Source organism: Aaosphaeria arxii, assembly GCF_010015735.1.
Source record: "Aaosphaeria arxii CBS 175.79 unplaced genomic scaffold BU24scaffold_10, whole genome shotgun sequence".
NCBI lineage: Eukaryota > Fungi > Ascomycota > Dothideomycetes > Pleosporales > Aaosphaeria > Aaosphaeria arxii.
In genome coordinates, this window is record NW_022983483.1 from 1,051,348 (window position 1) to 1,065,881 (window position 14,534).

At 50.8% G+C, this 14,534-nt stretch overlaps 6 protein-coding genes across 6 annotated transcripts; 3 read left to right on the forward strand and 3 right to left on the reverse strand.

The window, feature by feature from the left end:
* Positions 1-88: 88 nt before the first annotated feature.
* On the forward strand, positions 89-865 carry BU24DRAFT_496225 (uncharacterized protein; the record flags this gene model as incomplete). The annotated part of the gene is made up of 1 exon (XM_033534184.1): positions 89-865. The coding sequence occupies one exon, from the start codon at positions 89-91 to the stop codon at positions 863-865; it is 777 nt and encodes a 258-aa protein (XP_033379442.1).
* Positions 866-2,645: 1,780 nt separating this feature from the next.
* Positions 2,646-5,214, reverse strand: BU24DRAFT_472249 (uncharacterized protein; the record flags this gene model as incomplete). Its single annotated transcript, XM_033532728.1, has 4 exons — positions 2,646-4,269; positions 4,320-4,610; positions 4,658-4,749; positions 4,804-5,214. The coding sequence occupies 4 exons, from the start codon at positions 5,212-5,214 to the stop codon at positions 2,646-2,648; spliced, it is 2,418 nt and encodes an 805-aa protein (XP_033379443.1).
* A 228-nt stretch (positions 5,215-5,442) lies between these two features.
* Positions 5,443-7,295, reverse strand: BU24DRAFT_444226 (uncharacterized protein). Its single transcript, XM_033530628.1, has 2 exons — positions 6,344-7,295; positions 5,443-6,294 (listed from the first exon to the last, which is right to left on the reverse strand). Exons 1-2 carry the CDS (start codon positions 6,980-6,982, stop codon positions 5,647-5,649), a joined length of 1,287 nt encoding a protein of 428 aa, XP_033379444.1. The 5' UTR covers positions 6,983-7,295; the 3' UTR covers positions 5,443-5,646.
* A 344-nt stretch (positions 7,296-7,639) lies between these two features.
* Positions 7,640-9,489, forward strand: BU24DRAFT_436393 (eukaryotic translation initiation factor-like protein subunit eIF2B-gamma; the record flags this gene model as incomplete). Its single annotated transcript, XM_033530154.1, has 3 exons — positions 7,640-7,817; positions 7,873-9,309; positions 9,365-9,489. The coding sequence occupies 3 exons, from the start codon at positions 7,640-7,642 to the stop codon at positions 9,487-9,489; spliced, it is 1,740 nt and encodes a 579-aa protein (XP_033379445.1).
* A 480-nt stretch (positions 9,490-9,969) lies between these two features.
* On the reverse strand, positions 9,970-12,165 carry BU24DRAFT_427314 (uncharacterized protein). Its single transcript, XM_033529198.1, has 2 exons — positions 11,531-12,165; positions 9,970-11,364 (listed from the first exon to the last, which is right to left on the reverse strand). The coding sequence occupies exons 1-2, from the start codon at positions 11,771-11,773 to the stop codon at positions 10,195-10,197; spliced, it is 1,413 nt and encodes a 470-aa protein (XP_033379446.1). The 5' UTR covers positions 11,774-12,165; the 3' UTR covers positions 9,970-10,194.
* A 535-nt stretch (positions 12,166-12,700) lies between these two features.
* BU24DRAFT_454598 (tannase and feruloyl esterase) lies at positions 12,701-14,449 on the forward strand (the record flags this gene model as incomplete). Its single annotated transcript, XM_033531326.1, has 1 exon — positions 12,701-14,449. One exon carries the CDS (start codon positions 12,701-12,703, stop codon positions 14,447-14,449), a length of 1,749 nt encoding a protein of 582 aa, XP_033379447.1.
* Positions 14,450-14,534: the final 85 nt, after the last annotated feature.

Below are 14,534 nucleotides of genomic sequence, written 5' to 3' on the forward strand. Positions count from 1 at the left end.
AAGGTAGATATATAACTTGCCTCAGCTGTCCAGCTAGAAATCACAACCCAACAATCCCCGTTCCCATCACACGCAAATATCATTCACCATGCCTGGTCTCGTGCTTCTTCCTACGCCTCTGGCACCAAACACCTTGGCCTTGGGTCAATTGCTCGTCGACCCCCTGGACCCATCATCAACATCCTTCACCAGCACATCCACTCCTGCTCTCCGGAAACCCGAGATCCAAGCACAGTACAGAGATGTAGTCACTCACGACCACGAGGGCCACTTCATCTCCAGCATCTCAGGGGATCTCTCTACCCTGGACAGCCACCTCCTCATGGTGCAAGCCGACGAGGCAGAGTACTCCTCCGTTACCAGCCCATCCGCCTCCTTCGACGCACTACGACAAGATCCCTCTGCCCGGCGATTCCTCCGGAAGATGGGCCAGCAGAACCAACCACTGTACTACGTCGTCGGCATCCAGAAGCTCAGGAACCCAACCTTCAAGCGCGCAGTCCTGCAGGACGGAACCGTAGCCGAGGCTAAGAACGCCTCGGATCCCAAGATCCGCCTCCCCTCGCACATGCGCCGTGACTCCGGCATGGATGTCGAGCAGAGCGAGGCCGTCGTCGGCGTCGAGCTCATGAAGGTCATGTGCCATGTTGGCTCCCCCAATGAGCCCCATGCCCTCTCAGACATCGGATACAGCTGGAGCTACCACAGCGCGAAGGCGGACCACGATGACCAGCTGTCTATTGGCTTTGGCAGTCCGCTCAGCGGTGCAGAGCTGCGAGCGCTGGCCGGCATCTCGAGTGATGCTGATCTCACCGACGACAGTCACTTCGACGAGCCTGAATCAGACGGCTTTGGCGGTTTCTAGACCGTATGTCGTCTTCTCATGAGCATGAATTGAACAAAAGAATGAAAAGCAAAACTTGGTTAAGAGGGAAGGGGTTTTATCATAGCGTTAACATTTCCAATGTCCATTACGACGGCAAAGACGATTACTTCTAATTTCTGGCTGATATGGTCATTTCCTTCTCATGTACTATATCCATCCATACGACGGTGTTCTTTTTATCCTTTCATCTATCGCCATCTCTCACCCCAAGTTGCAAATGCAATCATCAATTCATAATTCAAATCCTCGAACCACACCTAACCTACAAACGTGAAGAAAAAAAAACCATCTTTGCATTTACTATTCTCGAAGGAACCCGATCACCACGGCTCTCATGACGATATACGAACTAACACACTTCCCCACACCAACATAGCCAAACCAAGTCCACCACACTCCACAATAAAAGAAATCCTTTTAAAAAAGAAATCAATTTCCCTCAGCTCCCCATCAAGGGTCCACACATATGACACCATACACACATTTCTTACCCCATTTATTCATTCTTATTAAAATTATTGAAAAAAAGCGTGGCACCTGCAGCGAGCTACGTAAGAACATCATCCTTTTGCCTCTTGCGGGGATTGATGACCCACTATACCGTAACCGCAGCCTAACGGACTCGTAAGAATCACACACCCTTCCTTCAACACACTCACACGGAACAGTTTAGAGATTAATCATGACTAACACCCTCCTATCATTCATCAGTTACTCGATAAAAGGTCTTTTCCCTTCCTACGTCGGAAAATAAAAAAGCAAATATTGACAAGGGGAGAACTCGCAGGACTCGGGAAATGGTCCCCGACGCAGTTGTGGCATCTCACTAGTTACCCTTACCTCGGTGCCTACCTAGTCAGGTACAAATTCCAGAACGAAACACATCAACAGATAAACAAGAAAACAAATAAACAAGAAACACTCGGAAACCCGTTCATTTGCACCTCCACAACGGCCTTAACGCACGTAACGTTTTTCGTTTCCAGCTGAAGAAGACATTCGAGGGTAAAAACCAAAACCGGCTAATGCGTGCGAATTATCCACTCGGAACGCTGTCCGAGGAGTCTTTTTATTTCCTCTGCGTATACACTGTACATGCATAGAAAAGACGAGTTAGTGTTATGAGGGATATTCGACTTCATACGGGTTGGAATAAGATTCCCGTACATAGACGCAGTAGGAGGATGTGTTTATTGATTTATTCTAAAGTGTTGTAACTTGTTAGTATGTACTTTGATGGGCGGTAGCACCGACTCATTATTGAATAGACCCCGAAGGTAATTGAAGTGGGTAGTCTGGGAAGAGTGTGTACTGAAACATCCCCTTCTTCTTTCTGTATGAATGTGGACGACGAGGATATCAACCGATGAGATGTTCAGACATCAGATTGAATATGATTTAGGTTGTGCGATCATCATTCTTCTCTTCTCTCCTCCGTAGGATTTCTACGCAAAGAACAGTGACAAGGAATCGAAGGTGGGTATAATGTCGCACTGCGGAATCTCGTTCAGGGAGGTGCATAAGCACCGTGCTAGCATTGTACCTGGAGAGCCAAATCTTTTGATGTACGGAATTCTTCGATTGGTCAAATTAACAGCTACAACTCGCGCTTACGAGAATTTTAAAGAGCCCACGCTAGAGCCTCGATTGACGGTTCGCAAACCTTCTCATCGCCATGGCCAATTCAGTGTATGTCCCCGTGATATGAATAAATGGTCTACTACTGCCGTCGCCCTTCTCTCTAAACGTCTTGGACTGCCTACAAATGACTCTCGGGAAGATCATCTGGTGCTAGTTTTTCTAAACTGTCCCGGGTCGTCTGACGCTTCCATCCCGCCAGATCGGAATTTGCCCAAGATAATCCTTCAAATGATGGTATGGGTCCATCTGATTGCTTTGCCTCTCGCCTTCGTTCCGTGCTTTTCAATGAAATTGCCATCAGTTCTACTACAGAAAGCCTATTTTCCTGAGCAGGACCACTGGTCAATGCCTCTGACCATGTGACTGTCTTCGGAGACGTTAGTGCTGTGCAAGAGAGCGCCGGAGATGGGCCCGCTATACTGGGCAGAACGCTTGCTGGTGAGATGGGCAACAGAAATTTGGATACCTTGTCGCGATCATGGTCGAACATAGGCATGTCCTCGCCGGAGGTAGGCACAGAATGTGACGAGAAAGCGATCGGTCCCAGAGATTCCATGGGAGGGGAAGCCTCGATGTCGGAAAGATCCAATGAAATACGGCGATACTGTGCAAGAATCTCGCTGGAAGTTGCATAGTGACGTATGGGAGTTGGACTCAAAGGTCTCAGTCCATCAGAAGATGAAGTGCGTTGACGAATATATTCTGGCCTAGACAAGTCAGAGGCGACTGATGCTGATTTAGAGCGTGTCCAAGTAAAATAAAACCGGTTTTCTCCAGCAGCCGTTTCTCCGGATCCATCAAACAACTTAACAAGCCGTTTGCGACTCAGCGACCGAATGACAGCCGTTCCTGTTCCATGGCGAGGAACAGTGCCTGGCACTGGAGCCAACGTATTGTAGGCCTTGTCCGTAGAATGATCTTGATCAATTTGCCGCGGGAGGTCGTCTCTGCTAAAAGCACGCACTGTACTTTTGGGCCATGAGCGCGACCTTGATTTCGACCATGTCACATCACGTTTTGTCTTCACAGATGGGTACTGAGGCATCCTTTTCTCATTTGTTGAGCTTGTTGTATCCATTGTATCCAACGGTATGTTAGAGTCCTCGACTTCCCATGGCGCAATTTCCCGAATAGGACTTGCATCACTATGTGTCCTCAAAGGATTGATTTCGAAACTAGGGAACTTTGCGATTTGGCGCTTCGAGTACCCAAGAGACAACGCCAGCGTTGGACTATTTGGAGCAGTTCCTGATAAGAAAGGCTGAACGTCTTCGTTCCTACGTATGGGAATGTCGAGATATGATGTAATCTCAGCCTCGACCATCCCTCTAGGCGATCCGATACTGGATCTTGGTACGGTGGATGTTGGCGAGGCGGGCAGCACTGACGCAATGGGAATCTTGAATGTGGTATTACGATTCGAAACTAGTGAGGGCCTCCGGGAAGACGTCAGTAAACTTGGTGGTGGTATTGGTGGCGCAGTCTTAACAGGAGGGAGACGAAGATCGAAGTTCTGAAGTTTGTTGCGCAAGTTGAAATTTTCGCGATGAAGATGTTTCAGCCGCTTGTATTCAGTGTAGTCGTCTACTTCTGCAGCAGTCGGATGCTTCATGACCTCGCTCATTGGCACGGGGTCGATCCGCTCAAACTTGACCTCAAAGATGATATCGCCAATCTTTGTATCATTAATCATGGCATCCTGGCTGGTAACGCTGCGGATAATCCATCCATCAACTCGGTACCTTGGAAAAAGTCAGCACGGTTGTGCACGTATAATCCATCGATGACTTACAAGCCCTCGTAGCGGACACCTGCCTTTGGCGCCCATTCACTGTTCAGACTGTGGCTTCGAAGCACGCGGATCGGGAAACGACTTCTCCAGGTTGCAGATGTCAGACAGAAACGAGCCTTGTCATGTGTACCACATCGATATGTGAAAGCGTTTTCAGTCAGTGCCTCGATTTCCGAAGCGTCTTTCAACAACACTGCGTACGCGCCGTCTCTATCATAGCAAACACCTCCGTCTGTTGTTGCCGAATCAATTATACCTGCATGCGATGCGAACAGTGGGTTAAGCCACCACCTATTCGGTTCAGTGTCGAGGTCCGTCAAGCTGGGGCAATAACCTACGACCCTGGTCTGAAGCCTAGATGGCCATGACGATGTGACCGCTTAAGTGACAAATTGTCTGGGCAGCTACTCTGCCATCGTTTGAGAAGGGACTGGTCGATTGACATCAGCACTTCATGGGTAGCACATTAGGGAGGATGACTTACGGCTTTAGAGAATTCTCCAGAACTAGCAATGCCTTCCAGTCTCCCGCCTCTACCATAGAGAAAGGGATGTAGGTCATTGAGGTTCCCGAACTTTGCACTCCAGACAGACATGATCTTTTCACAGTCGTCAGCGAGGCGGCTGGGCCATCTGGTAGCTTTACCAGCAACTTCTATCACTGCCCGGTGGATATGGGTTGCCCGTAGGTCCAATGCGGAAATCGTCTGAGAGACACGCAGAGCCTTGAAGGTGTCATGCAATTGTAAGACATCATCCGCATGCAGCATGTTTGGGCCGTCTCTGGCGACTATTGGATCGAGGTCATCGCGAATCCATGACGAGAGTTGTTTCAATCGTGCGCGTGTGAAGTCACTGAAAGGAGGCGGAGAGACAGCAAGTAGCCTTTGAGCCATGCTTGCAACGTGATTAAGAGGAGGGGCTAATGCGGAACGAGATGAATGAGACAATGATGAACCGTTTGAGTTTGATGTCAAAGTTGAGTTGAAGGGAAAGAAACAACAGAGGGTGTGCGAATAGAAGGTTCATGTCATCATGTTAGAATGGCAGGTACGTGACAGCTTGGGAGACTGGGACTTGGAATACGATCATGGTTAAAACAGAACCATCACCCAAAGACCTACATGAACAGTTCCGCGACAAGTACAGATGAAACAGTTCAATACCATGATAGACATACACCTCGGTTCGTGGATATAGCTAAGACATGCGCCCACTGCCGACATCAAACATTCATATTTCGTTACTTTTACTAGCAAATAGCAACATAAATTACTCACAGAAAAGGGTTATCATATGTAAAACATTCCGTCTCAGACACTCAGCATTTACTCGCGACCTCCAACCCTTCTTTCGAAATCGTCAGTCAGTCTGGAAGCATCGACTACTTCCACGCCCTTTCCGAGTCCGACCATGTCGGCACTCTCCCACCAATTGTTGCTGGCGAGATGGCTGTGCTCTGATTTCGACTTAGACACAGGGCCTTCATCGTCTGTATCAACCAGGCCTCCGAGGCCAGTGCCGTCACTGCCTACAACTACGATCGTCTGGCCGACCCAGCGCTTAATGTCCTCTACGTTGGCGCCACGGGGTCCACTCAATGCATCCACGATATATACAAGATCTGGGCTGAGGTGCTTCAGCATATGTACATGGCCAGTAGGTGTGGTAAAAGGCATGACCATCGCGGGGTCTTCGACCAACCGAAGTGCCTGGGCATGTAGAGTGTTCCAGAGGACGTTGTCGGAGCTCCTGGCCGATAGTGCAGGGGTATAGATGGTGTCCTCGGGCTGGGGATCAATTGACTTGAGTTCTTCGCCAGGCGTCTGCGCTGGAGTCGATATGGCGGAGTATGAGGATCCAAGCGAAGCAGCACCAACACGAGAATTGGGACGCGAACGCAAAGAAGGCGAGTAGATCAGGACAAAGACTTTGGTGCGACTGAAGTCAACATTGGGAAGGTGGGATAGAATGGTCTAAGTCGATTAGTAGGTATTCTATGTTCAAGAGCAGCGTGATACGTACAGCATTTTCTGATCGATAAGAACCATCATCGTCGTGTAAATCCATGAGTGATTCGGCGGATACCACCAACACGACCGTCTTCCTCTTACCAGAGTACTGTGGGCCACTGCGAACCGAGGCTGCAAATGATCTGGTCTGGGCATCGACGGCGGCATTGCTCTGGGAAGACTGCGCTTCGACGTTGCGCCGAAGAGCTGCTTCCTCAGACCATCTGGTGTGGTCACCGTTCAAGTCGTCCCTGTCCTCTTCGCGAATGGATGCCAAAGCAGCACCGGCCATGGCTCCAGCTGCAGCAACACCCGCGACGGTCTTCTTGCTGACGGTGTCAAAGAATTGTTGTGGGCTGGGGGTTCGTCGGATGACACCCTGTACGCGTCCCATCAGGGAATCGTCCTCGCGCGCAATGCCATGAGAAGCAGCGTCGCGCGAACCCTGCGAGGCTTTGTAGTCTCTCTGCTCTTCGCCATAGCTCAAGTCGGCATCGTCAGAGGAATCATCCTCGTCCTGGCGGGCGCTCCAAACCCAAGCGGCAACGCCAGCGGTGGCGACGGTGACGGTGAAGACTAAGGGGACCCAGTAACCAAAGGTGGTTCGGCGTGAAGGCTGACGGCGGTCATAGCGGTCATAGGAGAAGGACATTGTGTGCGAGATTAGATCATGTTCTGCCGGGAGAGGTGACGCGCATGTGCAGCTGGATGCGTTGCGCTGGGTTGCGTTGCGCTGGATGAAGAGGGAAGAGCGTCTTCGTGGTAGGTGGTTAGGTACCTAGGTAGTTATTGCTGGGTGGTCGAGTACGAGGTAGGTTCAGCTTGGAAGGACGGGTGGCGGCTGGTGTTGTTGTTGTTGGAGGTGGTTGTGCCAATGGCTGGTGGCTGGGGGGTTGGTAGTAGGTACTCGTAGCAAAGTGGAGAGCTGGGGAAAACAATAGGGAGAGAGGAGCTTGTGTTGTTACCCGTCACGGTTAGCCCCTTGTATTCACAACAAATTGCCTAGGTAGGGGGAGATACCGTATGTCATGTGATGCCGAGGGAGCCATGGAGCATAGTTACCTTAGGTACCTAACTAACTGTATAGAGAACAACAATCGCCGACTCTCCGACCTCCACCGAAACAGTCATCCAAAACTTTTGGTGGGGGTTCTCTCAATTCACACATCCCACCACCCATTTACCACATTTACCACTACCAAAGCACTCACATCTGGACCCGGAACAAAACTACCTTTCGCTACATTGGTCGTCTCTCATCTCTACTTCTTGTCTTTGTTTATAACTTCTTTGATCCTCCCTCGGCGCAATGCCGCACGCCAACCTTCCTCCGCCTGGATTCCAGGCCCTCATTCTCTGTGGGCCTGGAGCTTCTTTTACCACATTCACATCCACTCCTCATGAGATACCCAAAGCTCTTCTACCCATCGCAAATAGGCCAATGGTGTGGTATCCTCTGGAATACTGCTACCGTATGGGAATTACAGGTAATCCGGGTCTTCTTCATTGCTGTCAAGCTGTCTCGCTAATGATCAAAAACAGATATTACTGTCATCACTCCGCCAGAATCCCTCGAAGCCATTGAGGCTGCCATGTCGCAGAACCCCCATCTGACCTCTCTTCCCGCCCCGAAACCAGATATTCTTGCGCCCAAAGATCTTCACCATGCCTCTGGAACCACCGAACTTTTCAGGCTCCCCGAGGTACAAGCTGCGATCAAAGGCGACTTCGTTGTTCTTCCCTGCGATTTGGTATGCGAACAAGATGGTGCACCTCTCATAGATGCTTGGATGGTTGAACAGGCCGGTTTGGGAGCTGCAAGCGGAGGGGTGAATGAATTGGGACCCGTGCCTCTTGGAATCGCTGGAGAGAAATCACGCCGTCGAGGCGGACTGGGCGTTTGGTATCAGACCAAAGGAGAAGCCAGCGCAAAAGGAGAAGAGACGGACTTCATTGCTACCACACCCCTCCCACCTGGGCCCGTCCCTGCACCAGCAGACTCGTTGCGCCGCAACATCTCCAACCTGGTATACACGGTTCCTACGGACACACTCAAGGACATAACGGAAGAGAACAAGTGCTTACCTATCCGACACACCCTCATTCGAAAGCATGCTCGTGTGCGGATGTTGACCACCTACCGTGATTCTCATCTGTACTTCTTTCCCTACTGGGTCATCGAGATGATGAGGAAGAACGAAACCTTTGAGAGTGTCAGCGAGGATGTCCTAGGCTGGTGGGCAAAGGCCGGATGGCAGGATGGGCTTGGCGATAAACTTGGTCTTCGTGACATTTTCTACCCTGATGAGGCTTCGGACGGAGAGGGTGAGGGCAGGCTTGAGTCTTCACAATTCATCGAAGAAGAGATTGATGTTTCAAAACTGAGTTCGACTTGGTCCTCCACTCTGGAGTCTTCTCCGTCAACAGCCCTCGCCTCCCGAGTCCAAAATTCTAACATCCCTGAGGCAGCTAAGTCCATCTCTACGGGATCAAAATTGCCCGTACCACCAATTCTGGCCTATGTTCAACCATCGGACCCCTCGCTACCGCTGATTCGAAGAGTCGATACCGCACATCTCCTCCTCACTGTTTCACTCCGCCTAGCAAAACTTCCATCAATAGAAGAAGCCGGTAAAGATGCCTCTCCTTTCGCGCATCAAGCAAAGATCGCACACAAAGCTGCTATTCCTCTGAGGTGCAGGGTGGAAGCTGAGAACTCGTTGTTGGCCGAGAACGTCATTGTGCAGGAGAAATCAAACATCAAAGAGTCCGTCATTGGTACAGGCTGCACTATTGGCGAAGGTGCACGCTTACTTCGCTGTTTGCTGATGGACGGTGTTGAGGTTGGTCCGAATGTCCAGCTCACTGACTGCATCCTGGGACGAAGATGCAAGATTGAAGGTGGACCCACAAAGAGTGACGAGAAGACCGTGTTGACAAAGTGCGAAGTTCAGGATGGCCAGGTCGTAGAGTGGGGAAGTAAGTTTCGACACAGCTCTTACTATTATTGATTGATACTGACGAATTGTTATAGCGGAAGCCAAGGGCGAGAAGATCATGCGTTTCGACATGGGCAGTGATATGGGAGATGACGTGGGTATGGATATGGGAGATAATGGTGGTTTCGATGGAGCTGAAGACGAAGGCATTCCTCTTTGAACGTGCCGCATCAGTAAAAGAGATGCTAAGAAGAGTTCTCAAGTCTACTCGTTAAGTAAGCACTACGCTTGTAGCCACGGGCTATGAACAAGATGACACAAAACATGAAGTCGGCGGCGCTCCGTTTCAGGACACTGGGGCCTCTTTCACCTCATTTTGCTTCCAAGTTCGAGACCTCCAAGGCTGCAATGGCTGACTACACAGTCGCTTTCGAACCTACCGCTTCTTCTACAAACCGCGACGCCTACGCTTCCCCACCAATCTCTCCGTACGACCGCCAATCGTAGACAGAGAACATGTACACTTGCCCTGGCGACAATGGCATGCGGGACCAAGCCAGTAAATGGTGACAAAGACAAGCTTTCCATCATTGGTAAGGTATACCACGCAATCTCGAACGCTTCTCAAAGGCCTGTTTAGGCCAGTGTTCTTGCAAGCTGTTGAAGAAGAAGAAGAAGACATGAGAGGGCCGTTGTTATATAGTAGGCCTTGAATGGCGTACGCCCAATGCATAAAATTACGCTTGTCCCATCATGGCTCCTGAAGGCCTTCATCTTCCTGTCCGTGTTTGATCTATCAAATAATAAAAATTGCTCAAAAACCAAAATCGAACGCGCTACAGACGTTGACATATGCTCATTATCGCAGCAATCAACATCAATTGAGCATATAGGGCAATTATCTATATATATGCTTTTCACATTCTCATGAGCGTCCCAAGCCTTGCAGCAACTCATCCAGAGCTCCCTGTTCCTTCTCCCCAGTCGGATCTGGATATTTTGTATCTTCCTCATGTTCCCTAATCTGCTCACAATCCCTCCAATGCCCATAGTCCTCCCAACTCCTCCCGCTATATTCCAACCACGCGCTGGGTCCAATCCCATAGTTAAAAACAATATATCTCGTCTTCTCCAACTTCGCCGGGAGCTCATATCTCTCTTCGAACGCCCGATCGTTGTCCCAATTCCCATGCCCAATCGCAAACCTCCTCAACCTCAGCAACTCCGTCTGGAACCTTCTGAACAACGCGCCCCAGCGCATGGAAGGGAACATGTAACGGTCACTGTCAAAGTCACCACCTCTCCCCGTCCCGCCGCGCGGCGCAGGCCACCTATTGTCCGCGATCGCGACGTCCATTCTTGCTGTATGCACGATCGGACAATCATCCAGCACCAACTCCTCCAGCGTGTCGCCGTGCGCAATCACCCACTCAATCTGATGCTCATACGCAATCGACCAGTTGCCGAACGCCAGCGACTTCAGCCGCGGGAGCTTGAGACCGGTGAGGTCGCAGTGGGGATACATACCCCAGTAGTCGTTCGCGAAGATGCTGAGGTGCGTGAGGTTCTCCCTCATCGGCTCGAGGAAGTACTTGCGGAGGTAATTGCCGAAGAAGTGGTGCCGGCCGATGATCGACATGCTGTTCTCGGGCGATGCGTCGTCTGTCTCTGTCGCGATCTGTAAGTGCAATTTGCGGATCCTTGCCCTCACGCTCTTGAAATCCTCGTTCGATTCGAGGAAGGCTTCAGACGTGCCGTCCTGAAAATTGACAAGCGTGAGCGTGTCTAGTTTTCCCTCCGTCGCAGCGGGGCAATCTTCCCGGTTCAAAGCTTTGAAGAATTTCTCGAGCACGGCGACTCGGAAGTCTTGCGTGTCGCCGACTTCTTTGGACCAGTATCCATAGTATCCGGAATCGTCTGTGCACTCGACTGAAAACATGAGCTCCGCGTGCGTGACGTTGGGGAACCTGCCGATCTTTGCGAGGGCTTTCTTCCAGGGCTTAAGATCGGGGTCGTAGATGTCTCGGGCTTCTTCTGGCCTGGAGGTGTCCCAGCCGGGTCGAGCCCAGGGTGTCAGGGTGGTGTTGACCGTCACCTAGATGTCCATTGCGTGAGCATTATTCCTACATCATACTTCGTTTCCGCTTACGACAGACAAAAGAACGAAAGGACATAATTGTCTCGTCATATCGTGTCCTTTGAGCAACGAATCCGCACCCAAATCAAACAGATTCCAAACAAATGAAACATTCTCGACTAACCTTCCTAACCCTCGTCTTCAAGTCCTCATCCTCAAGCACATGATTGAATCTCTCCGGGCTCTGCTCCGTGGGCAGGAGATTCACGACGCGGAACAGCGCGTCCGTGGCACTCGACGCAACGTCCTTGCGCACAAGACGAAGAGCTTTGAGGGATTCGAAGTCGAGGTAGCTAGACACATGGCGCTGAAGCTCGACAGGGAGGCGCGTGAAAGGGGAGAAGACTGGCGCGTCTGGAGTTGACATGTGTGCGGGATAGGGGATGACAATTGCAGTCAATGGAAAAAGAATGTTGGGATTGGGGACTGTAAAATAAAAGATGAGAGTTATAAGAGATACTGTTGATATTTCTCGATGTTTGGATTGTTGTATGGGATGATGCCTCGCCTCATCTTGTCCGATTTGGGGTTGATGCCTTGTGGGAGATTAGGCAGGCGACGTCTATCGGGCGTAGTGTGTAATCTAAAGCAGGCAGACATGCCCATTATCGTCCACGGACCTACAGAAGCATCGTACTCTAATCGGAAAGAAGCGATTGAGTTTACTGCTTGTATATTTTCATGTATCGAGCGAGTATCACCGAAACTACAATCGAAGTATGTATATGATGCATCGTCGTGCTAGATTGATGCCCTATACCATTTCAGGTTAAGATCATATTAAGATGTAGGGATCTTGTCTTAATTCAGCCAGACGTAGAACTTGAACATACACATCGCTTTCTCTGACTCGCAACAATGTTCTGTTGTGTCACGTTACCTTGTAGTCTATGGTATAGTACAACCTCTTATGCAAACTCCAGGCCAAAACCTAATGTCAAAAGAGTATTCGCCGCCAATGACATTGGGAGGAAATCATGCCGCAGTTAGCTGCCGATCATCTAGCTTTGCATTACCCCAATGACAACGTCACTATGGAATTCGTCCAAGGCTTTCGGACCCGTTATCGGCCATTCTTATGGATCAACTTCCCCATGCTGTACATCACGCCGGGGAGAGTCTCGCGTCTCCGGGTGCCTAAATGCGGGGAATAAGCATCTAGGGGTATTCCAGTTACGCAGACAATGTTGGTGCGAGGTCATGAAGATTTAAAAAGGCATACATTCCAGCGAAAGTCAGATATCTTCTCGCTTTGCGACTAGATTTGCTTCGCTACATAATTTCTCACGCAAAGATGTCGAAATTTATATCATGTAGTACAATCTTACTTAGCCTGGCAGCATCAGCATTGGCTGACGACTCTCTTCAGCGAATGAATGCCGCTCTTGCAGATGTCTTCAAAGGCGTAACAAACACCACAATCCTCCATGTCCAGCACTTCGTAACCGGTGATTTCTTGCTTCCCGTCAGTCCTCCCAACGGAGCCGTGCCCGTTGTCCCTCGCGCGTCCAACGGCGCAACTGTAGTCAAACTCTTCATCCGCACCACTGGGAACGCCCCCGCAACACCAAATGCCACTGCGGGAACCGACGTAGGAATAGAGCTTTGGTTCCCAGAGGTTGATGCCTGGACGGGGAGGATTGTGAATTTCGTGCATGGTGGCTGGCAAGGGTATGCTGGGGTCACGGCGACCAATTTCTCATCACCGCAGATAGACACCTCGATATCAGAGTACTCTGAGTGGGCGTCTAGTAATGGCTATGTGTCTGCCATCTCTGATGGAGGCCATGTCGCGAAAGATCTCCTCGATACGTCGTACCTGGTCACTGCAAATAACGAGCCCAACTACGAAGGATGGAAGAACCAGGCATGGCAGTCCGCTCACCTCATGGCCGAGACATCGAAGTCAATTGCTAAGGCGTACTACGGCCGCGAGCAAAACAAGACGTATCTTCAAGGCTGTTCGACAGGTGGCCGGGCAGCATATCAGATGGCACAACAATTCCCAGCAGACTACGACGGCATAGTCGCCATTTCACCATCAATCACAGGCTCCCGTCTCTACGAAAGCATCGGAAACCCCACACTCATCCTGAACAACGACAAACATGAACCATTCACGACCACCCAGCTCAGCATCCTCGGCCAGAAAGCAATCGCAGCAGGCGACACATCAATAACCGGCCAGCACGATGGCTACATCACGGACTGGCAAAACAACACCTACGATGCAACCAAAGACCCCACAATCCTCCGCGTCGAAGACGGCGGCAACTGTACCGAGCCCTGGGCCATCACCCTCGCCCAAGCCAACGCCATCAACAAAATCTGGTACGGCATAACCCGCGACGGGCAGATCCCCTCCCCCTCACAGGACAACGGCTACGGCCTCAACCTCAACTCCCACAAACTCTACTGGGGCCCGATGCGTGGATCGCAGCTCACCTTCGCCAACACCCCCTTCGCCATCGTGGGAAACTGGTGGGCGTCCGTCTTCCGCGACGCATCCCTCGGCGACCCGGATTACTTCCCCGGCGGCACCAACGCATGGCAGAACTTCACGTACGAGCAGTTTGCAGAGAAGATGCTGGAGGGCCAGAGGCTCGACCACGAGTGGATCAATATGGACGCAGACAACCCCGACCTTTCGGCTTTTCACGACCAGGGCGGGAAAATCATGGTGTATCACGGGCTCGCGGACCCAAATGTGCCACCGCATGCTACAATTTCGTACTATGAGCGGTCAAGCGCCATTAGTGGTGGGTATGAGCGCGCGAGAGAATTCCATAGGTTGTTTCTTGTGCCTGGGATGGGTCACTGTGCGCCTGTCTCTGGGCAGTATGGAGATGCGAATGTTCCGTTTGTTGGCGGGGACGACCTGGTAGAGGAGGTCGCGAGGTGGGTTGAGGATGGAAAGGGGCCGGACTCCGTATTGGCTACTTCGAGTGATGGGAAGGTTTCGAGGCCGGTGTGCGTGTATCCGGGTCTACCAAGGTATGATAGGGAGGGGGATGTAGGGAGTGCTTCCAGTTTTAGTTGCTAGAGGAATGAAAGGGGTGTAAATCTTTGTTTCAACCCCAAGTTGCAATCATGTAAAGAAATCATACTGCTTCACGAAAGGCTTTGGG

Bases quoted from the DNA above. Each gene is read 5' to 3' on its own strand.
- BU24DRAFT_444226 (XM_033530628.1), bottom strand. From the start codon at position 6,982: ATGTCCTTCTCCTATGACCGCTATGACCGCCGTCAGCCTTCACGCCGA. The intron at 6,295-6,343 runs GTACGTATCACG...TAATCGACTTAG, and splicing joins CTTATCGATCAGAAAATGCT to ACCATTCTATCCCACCTTCC.
- BU24DRAFT_427314 (XM_033529198.1), bottom strand. From the start codon at position 11,773: ATGTCAACTCCAGACGCGCCAGTCTTCTCCCCTTTCACGCGCCTCCCT. The intron at 11,365-11,530 runs GTTAGTCGAGAA...ATGGACATCTAG, and splicing joins TGAAGACGAGGGTTAGGAAG to GTGACGGTCAACACCACCCT.